This window comes from Furipterus horrens, unplaced genomic scaffold (genome assembly GCF_987537825.1).
Source record: "Furipterus horrens unplaced genomic scaffold, mFurHor1.1.pri manual_scaffold_1, whole genome shotgun sequence".
NCBI classification, from domain to species: domain Eukaryota; kingdom Metazoa; phylum Chordata; class Mammalia; order Chiroptera; family Furipteridae; genus Furipterus; species Furipterus horrens.
This window is the reverse complement of record NW_028327171.1, coordinates 161480237-161493181: the sequence shown is the minus strand read 5'-3', so window position 1 is coordinate 161493181 and position 12945 is coordinate 161480237. Positions and strand designations below refer to the sequence as shown.

The 12945-nt window shown below is 36.2% G+C and overlaps 1 protein-coding gene across 1 annotated transcript in view; it reads right to left on the bottom strand.

Moving 5' to 3' along the window:
* Positions 1 to 12945, bottom strand: part of CSRNP3 (cysteine and serine rich nuclear protein 3) — a 189613-nt gene that overhangs the window by 15433 nt on the left and 161235 nt on the right. The window contains exon 5 of the mRNA XM_090267774.1: positions 4231 to 4490. Within this exon, the coding sequence (XP_090123900.1) occupies positions 4231 to 4490 (260 nt within the window). The remainder of the gene's footprint in view (positions 1 to 4230; positions 4491 to 12945) is intronic.

Below are 12945 nucleotides of genomic sequence, written 5' to 3'. Positions count from 1 at the left end.
ATTAAGTAGGAGGGAAACTAACCAGTTCCAAGCCCAGTGAATTTCCCCTGGTGTCCTATCTCATCTCCATAGTGAGGGCTTTGGAAAGTATTTGTCTTGTCAGGTGCTGCTTTCTCTTCACTGCCTCTCACAGAAGACCACCTCCAGGTGAAACCAAAGTGGCAAAGTTTGTTTTCAGCAATCCTGGCTTTCTTCTTTGTGCACCTTTCTGTGCCAGTGACTTTCCTGCTGCCCAATGAAAATCATAACATCAATTTAGTTACATTTGTTTTGCTACTTACCCCAGAGGGGTTTATATTTCAAAACAAATGCTATTACTATTAAATGTGAAATTTCAAGTATCAGAGTGAAATTTTTGGACAGCTAATGTTTTTGGATAGCTAATTTTAGATTCTGGGCAGCTAAACCTTATACCAGTAGAGTCAATATTTCAAAAATCATAAATATTAATATGCTGGAGGAATTACAACATAAAGGATCAAGCAGAAAAGAAAAATATAAAGAACTCATGGACATGGACAATAGTGTGAAAATTGTAGAGGTGTGGGAGGTGGGTGGAAGTGAAAGAGGTTATGAGAGAATAAATGGTAATGAAAAAATACAGTACAAAGAATATATATTATTGTATGTATATGTGTGTATATATATATATATGTGTGTGTGTATGTACACACACACACACACATATATATATAGTCTGTCCAAAAGGTATCCAGGCAAGGTATCTAGTACAAGGTATCAAGCCATGTACTATGAAAACAGAGAGACATTTACTGAAGAAGATACAAGATATATGAAACAATGTACATAGGACAATGATACCTCAGTCCCCTTCAAAGTAGGCACCTTGGGACCACACACAGTTCTCCCAACGTCTCTTCCACTGTTCAAAACACTTTGCAAATCCTTTGTTGGTATTGCCATCAGCTGCCCCATCATATTTTCCTGAATCTCATTGATGGTCAGTCTGAAATCTCTTTCTTTTCCAAGGTGATTTTAGTTTCAGGAAAAGCCAAAAGTCACAGGGTACCAAATCTGGGCTATAGAGGAGCTAAGCCACCTGGGTGATTAGATGTTTTGCCAAAAACTCTGCACGGGACATGATGCATAAACAGGAGCATTGCCATGATGAAGCTTCCAATCACCAGTTGCCTATAACTGAGGCCTTCTGAATTATCTCAATAGTTTTTGCAGAGGAATGTTCAAGCTTAATGCAAAATTTGATGCAGATTCATTGCTCTACTACCTCAGTCCTTTTGAATGTGATGGCCACATAGTACATATGCTCACTCAATGGCATCTACCACCCCCACTGACTAGTACAATGAAGTCGTCATTGTTCATGCATGCACATTCCAGTCCACTTGCCTTGGCTGCCAGGTTACATTGATGTCATGCAAACCGTTCTCATTATGTTAGCAATGACTGGACTTCTTTCAGACAGACCTAGTATTTATAAATAATACATATATATATGTACATATACATATATATGTATTATTTATGTGTATTCATAAATGAATAAATATATGTTTTCTTTCATTAATTCTCCTCAGTTTTTTTTTTTTCCTTAGGAAACTGGTCCACATTGTTCTATTGCTGTGCTCTTTTATTAGGTTCATGTGATGCATGTTTCTGAGTACTTTCAATACAGAGAGGCTAAGATCAGATCACCTTAGTGTCCCATTATCGTTTTTGGTTAGTATTCATTTGGAAGAAGCTATGCTATCAAAATAATTTTTGTTTATATTTTCACCAAAAGAGAAAGCTGCATATTTTCCTTTATCCACTTGCCAGTGACAAACCTAGACATGACACCCACCGGGATGACTGCCTCTCCAACTTGCAAAACTAAGCACAATGGGAAAGATGAATCAATAGTAGAATGCTCTTTTTGCTTTTCTTCTTCAGTTTGTTGAAAAAAAAGAAAGTGTAGAAGTAGCTGAATACAAATTATAGTAACAGAATATATCACTGCCTGGTGTGGAGGAAGTTCCTGCAGTTGTGTGGCTTCCTGTAATATTCATCACATATATAATGTGCTTCAAAGTTCACCACAATAAATCTTTTGGTTTTCAGATAGAATTATAGTTCCCCAGCTATTAAAAACTTCTGCACACAGTACTAAACCTCAGAAAGGGACTCCCTATAGGTACACAGATTGTCTTCCCTAATGCCTATAGGGGATAATCAATTAATTTTAGAAGAGGAGGTAATAAGATAATGTAACCAGTTTTTTGTTAGTGAGCCAGCTATATAACATCTTTGTGCTTCTTTTTCTTTAGTTGTATGCACAGTGTCATAATTTATCTATTCCACTGGGTCTTTCTTAGGATAAAATTAAATAATATTTATAAAATGCCTGGCAAAGAAAAATCATTGAGTGAACGAAAGCGATTACTATTGTTTCTCTAACATTTGAGTTTGAAGAATTACTTCTCTCTTTGGGAAGGGGTAGAGTTGGTTTGTAGTGGATCAGAGAGGCATAGGGTGGATTTCAAAAACAAATCTGAAAATTATTATTAAATTAAGCTACACACAAGGCAATCATGAATAACAACAATAATAGTGGATTGCTACCACAAAATCTTAAGGGACTTTCAATGAAATCTGTCAAAAATATCTTCAAAGGAAATGTGAAACATGCTCTAGGTTGATTGTGTCCAGCTTAATTTAAGTGATTGCCTTCCTTTGCAATTAGGAACAAGGCACACACATAAATTGTAACATACATGAAAACAAGGTGTTTTGAAGTACACATCACACCTCTGCCAATTGAATTTCTACTGGAAACTAAAGGTACACGTAACAAAGTTATGCTTATGGTGCTTCAGCTATTTAACGAGTAACCCTTTATATTAACTACTCTGGATTACCTGGAAAGATTTTTTTTGTCATTAGATAATTATGGGGAAGCAGCATTTCCTACATATTGATAGGCTGATGAATCAATGCAAATATAAAAAGTTCCTTTGGTTGATGAAAGAAGTTTTCTGAGCCGCGTTTCCCTTCACTTAATCTCTAATGTGGCAGAACAAGATATCTTCACCTGGACACCTCCCTGAACTCTCTTTAAAAACTCAGAATCCTCTGAAAATCAGTATGTCCAAAAATATTTCATAATCTACGCCTCCCAAACACCCCCAGCCCCAACCTGCACCTCCTCCTGCATTCTTTGGCATATCCTTGTCAGAGACAAAGGTACTATCATCCACAACCCACTCACTTCTGTAAGCCAGAAATTTAGCAGTTATCTTTCCCTTCCAAATCCATCCCTCATCAAGGACTGTTGATTTTACTTCCTAAATTTCTGCCTCCGTCCATCTCTCTTCATGTTCCCTACCATCAATCTAATCTAACTTACCATTATCTTCTTCCTGGACTATTGCAATAGATGCTTATCTGCTCTAGCTCCACATGCCACCCTCCACACTCCACCACAACATGGCTCTTTCTATGCCAAAAATACTGTCACATCATAGCATGAACCAAACCACATTGTCCCACCAAGCCAACTCCATGCTGAAAACTGTTGGATTATTCCTGATGGCCTCAGGATGAAGAGAAATAAGAAATGCTTTAACATGATCTACAAAGCCTTGTCCCAGCTCCTTCACGTCGCTCCACTCCTGCCTTCGCTCCAGCCACACCAGCCTCTGTGTGCTCATTGTTCTTCCTCCTGCCACAAAGCAGCTCCTGCTCTTCCTGCAGCCTGAACCAATCTTGCCAGCCCTTTTCACCTAGCTCTCTGTTCAGATTTCAGGTCAGTTTTCATTCCCTTCTTCAACCTTCGGATCACGTCAGTTCCGTTGTACACTTTCATAGATCTTTGCAACTGTCCTTCATAGCACTTAATGAAGCTGTGATTTTATTTGTCTATGTGATTAACATTTTTATTTCTTATTAATATGTAAGTTCTGGGAGAAAAGGGATCATATCTGTTTTGACACCAGTTAGCTGCAGCCCAGGCTCTGGGTCTATGACCTAGCATTGTTCAATAATACACATTTATAGAGTAAATTATGAATAAACAATGTTAGGTGAATTTTCCACATTGCTTTCAGAGAAGAAACACTATACTGCTTTTGCTTAAAAAAAAAAAGAGCCTCAGCGGGCAGTCTGTTTTGTAAAATGCCCATTTGGCCCAAGAATATATGAAAACGGTTAATGCAACCAAACTGAAGAAAAGGCATGGGGTTTTGCAAAAAGAGTTTTTTAAATGTAGGTTACCTTTAGTTTTAAAGAGTTCAGTTTTTCCTCCCTGAGGTGTTCCCGTAACATCTCCCGGTGCAGCCTCTCCTGCTCTCTGGCAAACTCGCCGAGAGTGTACTGGCGCACGCTGTTGTGGCGGCTGGACATCCCCAGGGTGCTGCCCCCCTGGCTGGGCACGCTCGTGAAGCCTTGCCTCCGGGTGAAGTAGTACACGGTGACGCAGCTGAAGTGCACATTCTTTGTCCGCAGCCGCTTCTCCCTTTTGAGGATGGAGGAAGCTGAAAGAGAAAGAAACAATACAGTGAACACCCCGGGTTGCAATTTTTAGATGAGGTGAGGAATTAGAAACCGCCACTTGAATCTTCAGCCAATCGTTTTTGACAGGGAGACACAAAAAATTGTCATTATCTCAGAGTGAGCACGGATTTCTCTTTCTGTTCTTAAATCTTTTTCTAGCTGTGGTGGAGGAGACTTTTAAGTCCTATAAATAGCAGGAGTCTAAACAAACTTTTAGGAATGTTGCCAGTAGTCTATGAATCAGTAGCAGAATTTGATTTTTCATTTCCTCTAGCCGCTGAAGTTTTGGTTTTCAAATGAGTTGCATCATACTATAATCAGAAAAGACACACACTATAAACCTTCACACTTTGGGTCTTAGTTTTATATTGAGGGCACTTGGCATAAGATATGTGTCTACTTAAAAATTTTAGAAATTTCCAAAAAGCAAAACAAAAAACAAAAAACTTTTTCACAAAAAAGGCTCACTGGCACTGTTTAGATATTTTTACAATCTAAATCTAGCAATGCTTTTACTTATATGAATCTCACTAACTGGCATTACAGATGGGGATTTTAATCTAAATGTGCATTGAGACAATTAAAACTGCCGTGAGATATTTAGAATTAGTTATAAGACATCAAGATGTACAGAGCGCCATGTAGGGTTGAGATACATACTGTGGTTGACAGAAAGAAAGTCACACATTATAACCAGGACCTTTTAGACTTGAAAAACATGCTGGACATCATTTAGCCCAGTCCTTTTATTTTATAGTGAAGTGACCCAGGCTTGCAGAATTTCAGTGATTTCTTTCAGTGTAGTTAATGGCAAAAGTAATATTAAACCTAAAAGCTCCAGGTCTAGCACTATATTATATAACGCTTCTCCACTGTGTAAGGAAAGGTACAATGAATTGAAGAGAATATATAGAATCATGCTGTTTTGGCTGAACTGTGCTCACCCACCCCCAAAATATGTTGAAGCTCCAACTCTCAGCACCCCAGGATGTAACCCTACTTGGGAATATGGCCTCTACAGGTGATCAAATTAAGGTGAGTTCTTAAGGGTGGGCCTTAACCTAATATGACTGGTGTCCATGTAAAAAGAGAACATTGGGACACAGACATGAGAAAAGGGATGTTGTAAAGAGCAAGGGAGGAGCCCATGTGAAGATGGATAGAGATGGGGATTAAGCTGCCAAAGCCAAGGAATGTCTGGGGCTATCAGAAACTGGAAACAGCCAGGAAAGATTCTTCCCTTCCAGCTTTCAGAGGGAGCCTGGCCCTGCCAGCCTGGACTTTGATCTTCTAGTCTTCAGAACTGTGAGACAATAAATTTCTGTTGTGCTAAGCCACTGAGTTGGTGGCATTTTGTTACAGCACCCCTAGGAAAATAATACTCGTGCTCAAATAGAAAAACAAGCAAGGAAAAACAATGAACTAAGAAGAAATCCTTGGAGAACAGAACAAAAAATATATATAAACTAACATTTATGGAGCACTTCCCAAGTTTTGTGTTATGCAAAGAACTTTACATGAATTATCTCATTTTATCCTTACAACTCCTTGGATTGATATCATCCCTGTCTCCATTTTGAGGAAGCTGTCATCAACGGTTAAATAACATAGCCAAGGTCATATAACCAGCAACAAAGTTGGCATTTGTTATTCATGAGCCCAGGATTTTAAACATCATGCACAGCGAGAGCTGAAGCCACTCTAAGGGAGTTGCACAAGGCCGAGAGATGTCAACTGCTACTGTCTTCAAAGTTGATTTTGATTTGTAAGGTTGTATGAGTAATTTTAAAAAAGAGATTACAATATCACTTTGGATTTATATAAGAATCTTTTTCCTAGTGGGTTCAAGGTTTTTTTTTTTTGTCTCATTCTCCCAACCCTGCCCCATAAAATATTCAAGCCAAGTATAGACAGGCTGCTATGATAGATCTCATTTCATAGATTTATTTATTCAATAAGTACAAACCAAGGGCCTACTATGTGCCAGGCACTTTAAATGATTGGCTACATTGGTGAATAAACCAGATGGTGATTCCTGACCGTGAAACTTTCATTTCCAACAATGAGAAGCTCAGACAGAATGAACTGGCTCAGAAGAACACAGAGTGAGAGAAATATGACATTTGGGCAATAATTTAGCTTTCCCAACTTCCCCTCCTCCATCTCTGTTATACTTCTCCAGAGGAGATTGCTGGAAAGCATATGCTTTCAAATGTTACATAATTCTCCCATTTATACTATTTATGTGCATAGTCACTGCAACATATACTTCTGGTGGCAGAGAGAGTTTTCAACATTTATTTAAAAGCTCTGATCTGCTTCATAACTGTATGTTTAAATCATCTAAAAAAAGAGAACAATTTGTAAAAATGTAAAAGATCATCTCAGAAAGCAAAATTCAACAATTTGCCTAGTAATCTGACAACCGCATCTGTCACCTCTTACAGCAGGCTAGAGTTTTTGGTTTTGGGGTAATAACCTTCAACCTTTTATACCCTTGACATCATAAAAATGATGTCCTTAAGCCATTATCTTTCAATGCCATACATTTACAGATAAAAAAATTCATGTACTAATTTAAGATGATTATTGTAAACACCTCTGACAATTTTATTACTTATTTCTTCTTAGACAATTCACAGCACTCTAGACAAATTTCCTTCTTAAAAATTTATTTAGATCTTGTACCTATATTTTTAGATTATAAAAAGAACTCTTGAATGTTCTGCATGAATGTATTATACTACCATTTCCCAAAAAATCAGTTTAGAGAGGACTTTTTAATAGGAGAGCAGGGGTCCTTCACCTGGGCTCTTGGCATTGCTTACATTATCAAATTGTGCTAGGATTTGTTCTGCTTCCTATCCCACAAGGGTTTGCAAGTCAAACCTGCACTTACGCTTGTTTTAGCATTTGCATATTATAAATAGCACTGCAAAAAGATGAACTGAAAAGCCTACAAAATATATTTAGAAGGAAGGTTTTGGAAACTGTAAGACCAGCCTTAGAAGTCACCCATGTCTCTCTTCTGATTGAACTGGGACACTAGATGGGCCTTTATGGGCTGCCTCCTGCTTCCAGGTCCCCATTTGACTTACATCACAAAATGCAGTCATAAAAAACAATTCTCTGTTCTTCCAGCCTAAGAAAAACAGACAAATTCACTCAACACATCCGCCTTAGGGAATCTGAAACCTCCTCTATCTAGTAACTTGTGCCCTTCGCAGAATGACTGGACTCAACTTTGGGTCTCGAGAGAGTTTAGTCAGTGTTCAGTTTACTATTGTGAGGTCAAGAGCAAGAAAAAAGTGGGAGAAGAAAGTGTCTTTCACCACTGCTTGAAATAATAATTAGTCTGCTTTCATGCACGATACTAATTTTTTTGTGTCTGTTCCTTTTCTTTTATCCCATTCACAGTAATCCAACCCACCCTCACCCCTCCCTGGAGCAGGAGTGTCTAATGCAACAGTACTTTATATATACTGCCTAGATAGGACACAGCTCTTGGGAACACCATTATGGTTACCACAGTAGGGCATACTAGTGTTACTGTAAAATGATCACATATTATGGAGATAATGTTGATCTTTGTGAATTAAAAAATTAACTGCACAGAGTGACTGATATTCATTTATCTGCAGAATTTGGTCTTCCTAAAAAAATGCTTTAGAAATTAATGGACAAATAATTGGGAAATTGACTCGTGCACAATGTCAGGGTATACATTTAACTAGATAAAACAAAATAATCTGCATCATAAATTACATAACAAGGGTTTCATGGACAAAGTGACTTAAAAAGGAAAGCCAAAACTAGAAATGGGACGATTGTGTTTCCAGGATCATCTGGGTGAGCCAGTGTTCTGATGACACTGATATCCTGAATATACTGATCACATGAATGGATGAGAGGAGTGTATCAGGGTATCAGAGTTAAATTATATCAGGCTCTATGAAAATTCAACTGACTTTGTTTGATTTCCACATTCATGAACCACCCTGTTCATATAAATTGGAATACATCTTCAAGTCAATAAGACTAATGACTTGACTCAAGAATTTTCTTACTGAAAATAATCAAATGTATTTCAAATTTATACGTTAGCCATAAGGGAATGTGGTTAGCATGTACTATGTCATCCCAAACTGCCTTCTTTGCACATGCAGTGACCATTAGAGATCTGGGCCTGTCAAGTTGAAGATCGAATTCCAGACCATTGATTCTGCCACAATGCAGCCACCCTGGAGCTCATGCTGGCACAACAAGCCAATCACCCTCTCCATGCACACTCGTTCTTCCTTTTTGTGCCCACAACTATCAGTTAAGCCCAGATATAGCAGGAAAGGCAGACAGCAGTAAACAAAGCAAGTATTTGGGCACTAGATTTGGCACATGGAAATTGAGAGTTCATGGTCCAGTCTGATGTTAAACAGGGGGCAAAATATGGAAAATATTAATTCTAATATTTGGGTTTAAAGTCAATAGTACACTTCTCTCTCCTATGCATTACATGCAAAAGGAAAATACCAGATAATTTGTAAATCTATATTTTGTGTTAATTTTTCATTTATACAGGAGAAATTTAGTAAAAGGAAAGTGATATTGTTGAAATTAACTTGTTTATCTTGGTAAATTCTGGGCTATTAAAACTTGTGTTTTAAAAACATACAGACCAAATTAATCAGGGGCTCTGAAAGTGTGCATGTTGTTTCTTACTTTTTGAAGAATAACGCAAGATCAAATCAGACTTATGAAGTATTTAAGTCTAGCTTAAAAACCAAAAACCTAGTTTCATCAGGAAGTATTTTATCTAGAAAGTAACTTAATAGCTTAGAAATTAAATAAATTTCCAATGGTTAAAATTATTAGGATTTTTAAAAAAGGGTTAATCTTTACAAGTGACTTCTGCAAATTTTCTTTGATGATCATATTCTCACATTTTATCCATGACTGTCAAGGTTTGCTTCTCTTAATGAGGGTGTTGCCTACATGGTACCAAATCTTAACCATAATTAAGAAGTGAAAATCTATCTTAGAACCAAGAAATATAGCAGAAGTTCCTTTGAAAATGAAGTTTAGTTTGCTCTTAAAAGCAATTCATCCTTGTTTTAATTGTCCTCCTTTATTCCTTTAATTTGCACCCTCAAGTTTCCAGCATATAGTTGCCCCAGTTGTCTTTTGTTATTTTGCTCAAGTTGAACATTAAGGTCAGTTGTAAATCATTGAAGTGGGAGAAACTCCAAAAGTCTGATATTCTTGGGAGCTTGGTGAATGAGAAGTGAAATGAAAGTAAAGACTAATTGGGAATATTTTCTTTCTAACCATGCACAAAATCCAAATTACCTGAAGTATGTAATGTAAAGTGATCTATTACAAATGTTAAATTATTTTATACTCAGTGATGAAGGGTATAAAACACACACAAACAATTACAAACAGAAGAGAGTTTCTCATACACTGGACACGTTTTAGGCAAAATTGTGTATACCCAATATTTTGGAATTAAAGTGCTTTGAGTTTCCAAAAATGTACTGAGACAGAGTCAGTAATCATAAGGAAATGTCAGAATCTACTAAATAGCAAATCAGGAACTATTTTTTTTCTTCTTCTATTGCCCTTTTACTATGAAACTAGCATAAAAAAAAAAGATCAAAGAAAAATAGGTCCCACCTATAACAATACCTGTGATGGCAAGTCCCCATTTATATATGGTTCCTTATAGTGTGGATGATAGCTTTAAATGCTTTTAAAATTGTAGCACCAAAAAAAAATTTTGTAGCACATCTCTCCTCAGCCTCTAAATGCCACTCTTCCCTCTCGCAAACCAAGCAGCCAACTTATCTTCTAGTTTGTAAAGTGGCAAATAGATAAAACTGTATAAAATATGATAAACATCCATAAGAACCAGTCATCTTCTGATTTCAGTTCTTCTGTAGAGGAGGAATAGTTTTATAATTTGTAGACAAAATTAGGTAATTTAACCATTTAGCTGTATTTTTCATTCTAATATTAAGTTTAAAATATTCACAATGGATTACCCTCCAGACTAATAACATCTTTAATGTATTGCAGCTTCTGAGCGAAATGGTTAAAGATGAGACTCTTTTAAGTCACTAATATATAAAAACAAAGCCAGAAATAAAATCCTCTCATGTAAGACTACGTGAAATAATAAATAATATTATATCAAGATGTACAAATATTGCATATGAATTTGAACAAAAAATATTATCAAGGCTAGAAATAATATAAAAGATGAGCCTTGAGGCTGGATGATTAAAGCTTTGTTTTGGATCATAAACATGCAAGTCACGTCGTCATCCATTCAGTCAGCTACATCCCACAAGTGAGAGAGAGATCTGCATGGAAGAAACATGCTCTCTCCTGAAGCTCTCCACACAGCTACAACCAGGCTGCTCAGCACATTACAAGCTGAATTTGACATTAATAGCACAATCATCTATTTGCAATCTTCAGCTTGAAAAAAAGTAAGGTTTACCGCCCAGGATTTTGATGTACATTCAGAAAGCTGCATATAAAAATCACATGAAAACTTTGAGCTTCCAGCTTTGATGTCATAAATAATCAGAATGATTAACTCACAAAGAATAATCATTTTTCAGAAATAGCTATTTCTCATCCACACATTTCTGCTTCTTAAAGATGTTGTCTGCACTTTCTAATTCTTGTGAGTAATCATTAAAAAATGGGGGAGTAAATGGAATTGTTTTATTCTTATACTTATCAGGATACAAGGAATAAATAGTATATTTTAACGTTATAAAGCTGAAATTGAAAAACTGAAAAAGCAAAAAAAAAAAGTTCTCTTCTATATATAATCTTAATAATTGACAGCACTAATCCTCCCCACTCTTACATTAAATTGATGTCCTCATGAAATATGATATGACTGCAGATGGTCCTCACCATCAACATAAAATGCAATTAACATTGTGATGGTGAACTGTTAAACTAAAACAAACTTAAATTGAACTACAAATTAAAATAGTACAACTAACTGAGCGATCTACTGATTTTCATTCCAATTTTTTTTTTCAGCAATTCACCCATCAAATTTATAGTATTAGGCATCATGAGTTTTGGTGTTCCAACTTTATGTTTGACATGCAGTCTTCCTTCTGGTTCAGTTTTATCTTTGCATGACATATCACTTAAATAAAATTTATACATTAAGATCCTTGAGCAAAATATTTTGAAACACAATGTAATATTAAAGTACTTTGCTAAATCTAGGCCCTGTATTCTGATCAATTCTGCCCAAAGCCAGCTGGAAGTTGGGAACTGTTTTCCTGTTCCCCATGTACTCAGCTAGCCATCTGATATTATTACTGGTAAGAACCATCTTACAGAATTTTGATCAATGTTATCAGCTTTTTCTCTTTTCATACCATGTACATATCTTTAGATAACATTAAACTTTTCCATGGAATCTTGAAGATTTCCACAGAGTTATTGTAAACATTTGTACATGGAACATACATAATTATTGAGGTATTTCATTGTCTTTTCACTTTAAATAATGTTTCCTCATTGTAAGCATATTATGGTACTAATGAATTAGAGAAAATATTATTCTGTGTTGATACTGGAAAAATGATAAATTATGAAATAATATAATCAATTAAAAATCTGAATTCTAATACTTCCTAAGATCCACTATACAGATTACAATAATAAGCACCCGCATATCTCAGTTCCTGCACTAATATTTTCAGAATTATATTTATCTACCTCACAGGAATATTAACAGCAATAATTACCTTTATAAAATGCCTTAAGAATCACAGATGGAAAGCATTACATATGCAGGCTACTATCTTGGTGATGTTGTTAAACTAAATAAAGAGGGTGAGAAAATAAGTACCACCTACTTCTCATCTTGTTTCCTTAATCTCTCATATGTGCAATTAGACCCTAAAACTTCTGCTAAAAAACATTTCATTGCTAGTAAAGTAATAGCTATTTTCAAAATATATAAACCTATACTCTCATTTTATTAAAATCTCAACATGGATGTCATCTTAAGAACATACCATTACTTATAGGGGAAAAAGGTAGTCATTACTAAACATAAATAATCGCAGTTCTGGCTGCAGTCCAAAGTATAAGCACTTTCCTCTGCTGTCTCAGCAATTCTCCTGATGTCAAAGACACATTAAAATAAATGGGAACCATATGGCTCCTCAGCAGAATACCCGCGCTCTTACAACTGAGAGGGCAATGCAATTCATTACCACCATGGAAGAAATATTTGGGGGACATGGAATAGCTCAATGCTAAATAAAGCTGCATGAAGCAGGCCATTTGATTAAAAGTCTCACACACTGACAGAAGGAGACACTTGCTATTCTTCAGCTCTACTAACCTGTTTTGCTGCTTTTTACATTTTCTCAATACTGCCAGGAGCCTTTCCTG